Below are 8,697 nucleotides of genomic sequence, written 5' to 3'. Positions count from 1 at the left end.
AAAAAGGTAAATTCTGAGCATAAAAACGTATGTTTGGGCCTTTTTTTATTATTTTATTTTTGAATTTTTATTATTATTATTGGTGTAATGATATTTTTTAAGTAGTAGTTGTAATATTTTTTTCTTCATTATTGGTTATTAATACATTTCTCAAATAAAAACCATAATATTTTTTTCTATATGTTATAGATTATTAAAATTTATTTGTAAGATTAGAAGTTTTACTTTTTGTTTATTTTTTAATAATATAATTATAAAATTGAATACATATGAGATTGCGACTTGTAGATCCATAAGACTTACTCTCCACGTCTCACCCTATACTTTATAAAATGTTTTGCTCACTTCCCACCTTTTAAAACACTGGGTGAACATATAAATATTTTAAATTAAAGTTTTCGATTTTTTTTATATTAAGCACAAAACGATCATTTACGTATATTTCCTCTTCTTCCGTGGAAAAGTGCACAAGTAGAAAAGCGATTCTCCATCTTGTGACGTACTCAACTATGTCGTTTTTGTTCGATTCTCGGTGAATAGAAAATAAAATAATTTCATATTGCATTGACAAAGGCATAAAAAAAAAAATCGGTTAAAGTAAAGATTCATGTAAGTAGACGTTTGGATATGTGATTTCATATGAAATTATGAGATGAAATTAGTGTTTGGACAGATAATTTCATTTTATGAGATGAAATTTCAAATTTTTGAAAAAAAATTGATTTGAGAATTTCAAATCATTATTTGTGATTTTACAAATTGAAGTTAACCCACAAGTTTATATTTTGTAAAAATAACCCCATATTTATATCTACTAACTATTTATTTCAGATATGAATAAAATTTATAATTCATATCATTACTTTTTTAACCATTTATATTTTATATAACGACTATTCTCACAAACACAAAATTTATTAGGGAAAAAACTCAAATATGTCATCAAACTTTGAGAAAATGTTTATCTATGTCATCCATTAAAAGATACTCATATATGTCATTTCCAGCCATGTCAGTAGTCAAATCATTTTTTTAAAAGGAAAAAGACTCAAATATGCCATTTCCGTTTGAGAAAAAGCTTATCTATGTCATATGTTAAAAGTTTGGCTCATCTATGATATTTCAGTTAACAAATAATGACATGGATGAACTTTTTTCTCAAACGGAAATGATATTGATGAGTCAAACTTTTATGGAATGCCACCGATGAACCTTTTCTCAAGTTCGAATTTATTGTTACTTCAAATCAATTCCTACTTTACATTTATATTCATCAAATTCATTGTTTTTTGATAAAATTTATTTACCAACTAAATTGACTAACAAATGGCTCATAGTAACAATGTTGGTTCGTCTTTTCAATCATATAATCGAGAAATACAAGTTTAACCTAAGAAGATTGTCCGCCCATAGCATGTGAGGGAATTCTATTAAAGACTAGACACTAAGTTTCAACTTATGTTCAATTTTATTCTTTCATTAAATTAATATGATCAATAAATATTGTTATTTTTTAGAATAGCTTTGTGATAGTATATTATGTGATTTTATAAACTTAATAGTTTTTACAACTTATGTGATTTTTATGTTTATGAAAAAACATACAACATAAAATGTCCAAACCGGATATCCAAATAAAACTTCAACTTCATAGCAGAATTTCAAATCATGATTTTATATAGCATGATCAAACACATCTTTGTAAACAATTTAACAATGCTCCTACTATCAGAATCGAAGCGAGTAAGGGTTCAAAAGTTCATTGAACATTCTTTTGATGATAAAAAATTATATTATTTTATATATAATTTTTTTTGATGTATTTAGCGGATATTGAATTCCGTTCAATTTCTTATATCTTCATATTTTGAGCATGAACTTTCTCAAAGTTCACATTTATTCTACAACAAGATAGTTGAGTATTTGAATTCGATATGTGCTCTGTTAACTCCTTGACCTCTATTTTATTTTATCGTTTGACAAAAAACCTTCCCTAGTCCTTGGAATCTCTTTTCATAAATACAAATACTTTTCATTTACCATTACTCAAATCAACTTTTTCTAGTTCATTCTAAAACACTCTAAGCACTTTCCCACTGTTTCTTCTCTTAAACCACCGCCCATGTGTTTTGTTATTTAGAGAATTGAATAGTATAACCGAAACCAACAAAAACAAAAAATCCCAAAGGCCGCCCCCTGTTTTTCTACTTCACATTTTTTCATTCTTATAAAACCCAAAAAACTACTCAAAAGTAGCACTTACTACTCATATAATCATTTACAATTTTCTGAATAAAAATAAAACACTCAAATTCACCATGGACGTGAAGATCGGAGCAATTGACACGTGTAAACCACCGCACACCGACGTGGGCTGTTTACCGACGGTTAACGCCGTAACCATTCACAATCCAGCCGTTCCGTTCAACTCGCCGGAATCCACACTGGGTCGTCACTTAGCACGCCGTTTAGTCCAAGTCGGGGTCACCGATGTTTTCGGTGTTCCTGGTGATTTCAACCTGACATTGTTGGATCACTTAATTGATGAACCTGGGCTTAATTTTGTTGGGTGTTGTAATGAGCTTAATGCTGGATACGCTGCTGATGGATATGCTAGAGCTCGTGGTGTTGGGGCTTGTGTTGTGACTTTCACTGTTGGTGGACTTAGTGTTCTTAATGCTATTGCTGGTGCTTACAGTGAGAATCTTCCATTGATTTGTATTGTCGGTGGCCCTAATTCAAATGATTATGGAACTAACAGAATCCTTCATCATACTATTGGGTTGCCTGATTTTACTCAAGAACTTCGTTGCTTTCAAACTGTTACTTGCTACCAGGTAGATTGGGTCTGAATTGAACAGATTTGATACTATGCATGTTCTGTATTGATAGTAATTTTTCTTTCGTGTTTTTGAATTTTCAGGCTGTAGTGAATAACTTAGAAGATGCACATGAACTGATTGATACCGCGATCTCTACGTCGCTGAAAGAGAGTAAGCCAGTTTATATAAGCATAAGCTGTAACTTGCCAGGGATTCCACACCCTACTTTTAGCCGTGAACCTGTTCCATTTTTCATCTCTCCCAGGTATGTAATTTTGATTGACGTATAATATGCTCTGTTTTCCTTTTTGTATGACATTATTTGATTCCGCAGAAAGTTTAAGATGTTAATTCTAATTTGATTTATATGTATTGTAATATGAACATATTCATTGGTGTTGGTTCTGTTTTGCAATTAATGTGAACAAGGTATTTACTTTTTTTTTGGTATTAGATTGAGTAATAAGATGGGTTTGGAAGCAGCAGTGGAGGCAGCTGCTGAGTTTTTAAACAAAGCTGTGAAACCAGTCATTGTGGGAGGGCCAAAAATGCGCGTTGCAAAGGCGTGTGATGTGTTTGTTGAATTAGCGGATGCAAGTGGATATGCTGTTGCAGTGATGCCATCAGCTAAGGGGATGGTTCCAGAGCACCATCCTCATTTCATTGGAACTTATTGGGGTGCAGTGAGTACGGCCTTCTGCGCTGAAATTGTCGAATCAGCTGATGCTTACTTGTTTGCTGGACCTATTTTTAACGACTATAGCTCTGTTGGGTATTCTCTGCTTCTCAAAAGAGAGAAGGCCATCATTGTACAGCCGGATCGCGTGACTGTTGGTAATGGACCTACATTTGGTTGTATTCTAATGAAGGATTTCCTTGCTGCATTGGGCAAGAGGCTAAAGCACAACCCGACTGCTTACGAGAATTATCGAAGGATTTATGTTCCAGAGGGACATCCTCTTAAGTGTGAGCCTAAAGAGTCATTGAGGGTTAATGTTCTCTTTGAGCACATTCAGAGGATGTTGTCCGGTGACACGGCTGTGATTGCTGAGACAGGGGATTCATGGTTCAATTGCCAGAAACTTAAACTGCCCAAGGACTGTGGGTAAGCTCCAAATGACGATGTAAAATGCCAAGTATTTTGCTTCCGTGTTCATCGTAATGACATTTGGTATTTTTTGGCTATCTTTCAGGTACGAGTTCCAAATGCAATATGGATCTATTGGTTGGTCTGTTGGGGCAACTCTTGGTTACGCACAAGCAGCAAAAGAAAAGAGGGTGATTGCTTTCATTGGTGATGGTAGTTTTCAGGTAAAATGATTTGTGGTTATGAACTGAATTCAACACAATGAGTTCGTTGTGTTTATCCATTCCATCGCGCTCTCATCATTCTGAATTGCAAATACTTGTTGTAGGTGACTGCTCAGGATATTTCAACAATGCTGCAATGTGGTCAGAGGACTATCATCTTCTTGATAAACAATGGTGGTTACACAATTGAAGTTGAGATTCACGACGGACCTTACAATGTGATCAAGAACTGGAATTACACTGGACTAGTCGATGCAATCCACAACGGGCAAGGAAAATGTTGGACAACAAAGGTGAGGAATTTCTCTATCCCTATACCATTAGTTGAGTCAAAAGAGTTATTCAACTAAAGTAATGCATTCTTGTACTAGGTTCGTTGCGAAGAGGAGCTTGTGGAAGCAATTGAAACTGCAACTGAAACAAAGAAAGATAGTTTGTGCTTCATCGAAGTGATTGTTCACAAGGATGATACCAGCAAAGAGTTGCTTGAATGGGGTTCTAGAGTCTCAGCAGCTAATAGTCGTCCACCAAATCCTCAGTAAAACGTCTGAATGTTCGATAACAAGTTTCAGATCACCGCGCAACTGTTCTCAAGTTGGCAAGTTCCCATGTTATCTTTCATTTTTAGTTTCTAGTTCCTATCAACATTAGAGTAGGTTGCTAGTGTTGTATGTTCATAAAATTGTCAACATTGGGAATGTTGTCTCTTTCATTTTAACAATGTTTTTATCACAATTTCTATATTAAGTAACAGTTTACTTTTAAAATGTCTACTTTACCCTTAATGAAATGATTTAGCCACACAAATTTCTATCATTTATTTTGAACCACAAGTTTTTAAAGTCTTCCTTTCTTTCTTAAAACTCTGTGTCGAGTCAAACTATCTCATATAAAATTCCATGTATTTTTTTGCATACCAAGGACAGTTTTTGGTTCAACATCGCATTTGTTGAGTGAGCACATAAATATTTCAAGAGGGAAGTATTGGAATACCGTTAAATTTGGCGCAAATTATTAGTTTCAATTTTGAATTATTGACAGCTTTAAAAACATGTTTTTATTTGACCAATTGAAACTAAATACACTCTCAATCTTGCAATATTAGTGAAATACACTCCTAGATTTTTGTCAAGTTTAGCGGTGTTTTCAACACTTCTCTCGATTTTTATTAAAAACTTCATGTTCCTACAATAATTTGAGACCACTTGCTATGTCATGTAGCATATCGGAAGTGTATCTAAGTTTAGTTAGTCAAGTAAAAGGGTGTTTTTAAGGTTCTCAATAATTCGAGGATGAAACTAATAATTTGAACTAAGTTTAGAGGTGTTTTTAATACTTCTCTTTTATTTTTATTTAAAAATTTATTTTTATATCAAGTCAAATCGCACCCCACAAACCATAATTAAGATATTTCCCCCCTTCTAAAAAAGTGGACTAGTAGTGTTGACACCCAATTTTGGACCTCCACAATATAGATTAATCATCGAGATTCTTAAATTACAAACGATTTGAAATAATCGACTTTATAAAATTCAAAATATCTTTCAAATTATTTTAAATAGTTTTTTCACTTTTTATAATTTTTCAAATAATATACATGTTTTAGATAATTATGTATTAATTATTATATTTTATAAATATTCAAAAATCATCTCAATTTTTTTTTTAATTTTACTTAATTAGTTGGTTAATTGGTTTAGTTAGTTAATACTTATATTTTGAGTTATTAGTTCATAATTCAGTTAATTATTTTACTTTGTTAAAATTAAGAAACTCATTAATTAATTTATATAAACTCATCCTATTTAGCTTTTGGTCGAACCCGCCGACTAAATTCAAATTGGCTAAATTGTTAATTCATATGGCTATTTTGCAATTTTGCAATTTTAGCCACTTTCCCTTATTCTTTGAAAGACCCATTTTTAGGCCTTTTCATTTCAAATTTCCAGCCCATTTCTCCCTTTCTCAATTTAATTTCAGCAGCCCAACTTCATAACAATTCCCAGCCCAACATTACAATACACATCAATTCCAAAACAACCTAAAATCGACCCCACTCCTATACGTTTCTTCTTCATTTTCCGTGGGACATGAACAAACACAGAAACCAGAACCATCAGCGAACAGTATACGTACATACCCAGTACCAAACGACCCCACTGCCCATACTGGTCTTATTCTTCTTCACGCGATAAATTCAGAAATCATGGAACCAGCAACGACTCCAAACAGCACGAAACCGACCCCACCCCCTGCACATTTTCTTCTTCTTCCTTGCGTGTGAAATCCAGCAGTCCATCAACGTCCGAAAATCCCACCCAATCGCGGAATTCAGCTTTTTCCCATTCCCTTTACTGTTGCTTCGAAAGAGCAGAAGAAATTCAAATTTTTGTTTGAATTTTCCAACGGATTCCCCCCCTAAATCACCCAATCTTTCCCTATAAATAGTCCCCATGCTTAAGGGATGGGGGACACGGTTTTGGAGTTTAGTTTTGAAGCAATAGTCGTTTTACAATTGAAATATTTCAAGCGATTCTCTAATCCTAGGTTTCGAGGAAATCTCTGTTCGCAACTGGTTTTGAACTTCTTGGCTTGCTATTATATTAGTATTTGAATCTTGTGGTAGAAGAATCACTGTCCAAAGTTCGTCGTTTCTAGTTCGCTTCCCCCGGAAAGGTAACGCCTCCTCCTTTACAATATTTTTGTCCTTAATATTTCGAAATGATGTTTTCGGTGTCTCGGAGGTCTGTGTTGCTGCTGTTTGTTATTAAATTCCTGGCATAGTGATGTGTAGTATATGTGTTCTTTAGCAATTTCGTTGTCTACTCCTGATGTCGTTTCAAATATTGCTATTTTTGTGCCTAGCTTCGCTGCTTCTCAATGGTAATTTTAAGGCTATTTCGCTAGCCCTCATCTCGAGTCCGCTTGTTTGAATGTCGTTGAATACTCATGCTTAAGTTTTCACAGTCTTTTAGCGTCAAAGGTTTCACTTAAGTTTTATTACTATTGGTGTTTGGCTTCCCTCTGAAATGAAGGCCGAATCTCAAGATTAGGTGAAATGAAATCGCGTGTTGTATCGTCTATTTTGTTGGAGCAAGAGTTTGTCTTCTCTATTTTTAAATTTAGTGATTATCCTAATGTTCAACATGTTGTGTTTTTGGATCAAGTTTTCGTTTCCTTTGTGTTGGATGCTAGCCGAAATGTTGGCCCTCAACTTGTTGTTCAAAAGAATGTCTTAATTTAGTAGCATTTGGTGTTCCAAGCAGAAGTGTATCTCTGTTTTCTCACCTATAGTTTGTTTAAGTGTTTGGAATTTTGTGTATTTGGAAGAAAGTTGTGAATATCCATGTATATGCAGTGTTACAAGTGAGCTCAATATCTTCCCTTGTGATTCCTAATCGAATAAGTATTCATTAATCTTCACCTTAGCATGTTCTTTTATTTATTGTATGAATTTATTTATGTGAGCTAATGTCCTTTGAAGTGTGCCTTACTCATTCTTAGGATCTTTTTGAGTTCAAATCAACTAACTATATGCAATTTGGTGAATATAATTTAATCTTTGATGCTCATAGTCAACATGATTCATGCCCCCACTGCTTTTTTTCTTCTTCTCTCTTTTATTTATTATTATCATTTTTATTTTTGTATGCATTGGTTACTGTACATATGTTTTCCAGCAACTATTTGTTCTTAAATTAATAAATGTTTGACTTGTTACTGGTGGATATTTAGCTTTATTTGTTAATTCATTTTGTTATGGCTTATTAAATGCTTCTTGTAATGTGACTCTCATCATTCGCTATGAATGATTCCGAGTTGTTTGAATTACCATTCTAATTCTTATCATTTTGTTTTCCTGAATCTCTTGTTCTGAGTCCAATTTGGGACTCTCTCCTTCACTCATTACATCCCGAGTTGGGTTGAAACCCAACATTCCTCTTTTTTATCGAGTCGGCTGTCATCATGTTCGAGTTTTGAAAGCGGATGGACAGGGGTACAAGGCTGCAGTCGAAATACAAGCCTCCAAAAGTCCTAAGATGAACAGTATGCATTCAATATACACTGTATACATTCAGTATACATCAATATACATGTAAAAAATGCAGGATTACAGGACTGAGGCAAAATACAGGTGTTTGGAGGGAAGATATACATTAAAAGGGCTGATATACACGCTAATATACACTAATATACATCAGGCGTATACAAAAATGGGTTTAGGATTAAACCCCAAAAATTTCAGCGAAATTGGCCCAAAAGGAGGCCCAAATTCAATTTCTTACTTACTCTTTAAATTATTTAATTATGATTATTTATTGTTTGTTGTTTAACTCTAACTTTATAATTGTTAATCAACTTAATGAAATTTCCCAAAATATGAGTTATTTTCTTGGTGTTGGTTTAATTTTAATATATTTCATGTTTTTGTGTTTATTTATTTTATTAATCAAGTATATTGGTCAAAAATTTATTAAGTTAAACCTTTGGTCCTTAAAAAGAGATCTTCTTTAATACTTTTCACTTAATAACATTTTATTCATTTTAAAATTGTTTTTAAGTT

General features: G+C 33.3%; 1 protein-coding gene across 1 annotated transcript; it reads left to right on the top strand.

Moving 5' to 3' along the window:
* Positions 1-2,087: 2,087 nt before the first annotated feature.
* LOC102594418 (pyruvate decarboxylase 1) lies at positions 2,088-4,897 on the top strand. Its single transcript, XM_006363563.2, has 6 exons — positions 2,088-2,837; positions 2,924-3,087; positions 3,277-3,927; positions 4,016-4,133; positions 4,238-4,426; positions 4,505-4,897. The coding sequence occupies exons 1-6, from the start codon at positions 2,319-2,321 to the stop codon at positions 4,673-4,675; spliced, it is 1,812 nt and encodes a 603-aa protein (XP_006363625.1). The 5' UTR covers positions 2,088-2,318; the 3' UTR covers positions 4,676-4,897.
* Positions 4,898-8,697: the final 3,800 nt, after the last annotated feature.

Source organism: Solanum tuberosum, unplaced genomic scaffold, assembly GCF_000226075.1.
Source record: "Solanum tuberosum cultivar DM 1-3 516 R44 unplaced genomic scaffold, SolTub_3.0 scf00446, whole genome shotgun sequence".
In the NCBI taxonomy this organism is placed as follows: domain Eukaryota; kingdom Viridiplantae; phylum Streptophyta; class Magnoliopsida; order Solanales; family Solanaceae; genus Solanum; species Solanum tuberosum.
This window is presented reverse-complemented; position numbering and strand designations above follow the sequence as displayed.

What these genes read in the sequence shown, in the direction of transcription:
- LOC102594418 (XM_006363563.2), top strand. Translation starts at nt 2,319, where the DNA reads ATGGACGTGAAGATCGGAGCAATTGACACGTGTAAACCACCGCACACC. An exon ending in AAACTGTTACTTGCTACCAG is followed by an intron (nt 2,838 to 2,923) that starts GTAGATTGGGTC and finishes TTGAATTTTCAG; the next exon opens with GCTGTAGTGAATAACTTAGA. An exon ending in AAACTGCCCAAGGACTGTGG is followed by an intron (nt 3,928 to 4,015) that starts GTAAGCTCCAAA and finishes GCTATCTTTCAG; the next exon opens with GTACGAGTTCCAAATGCAAT.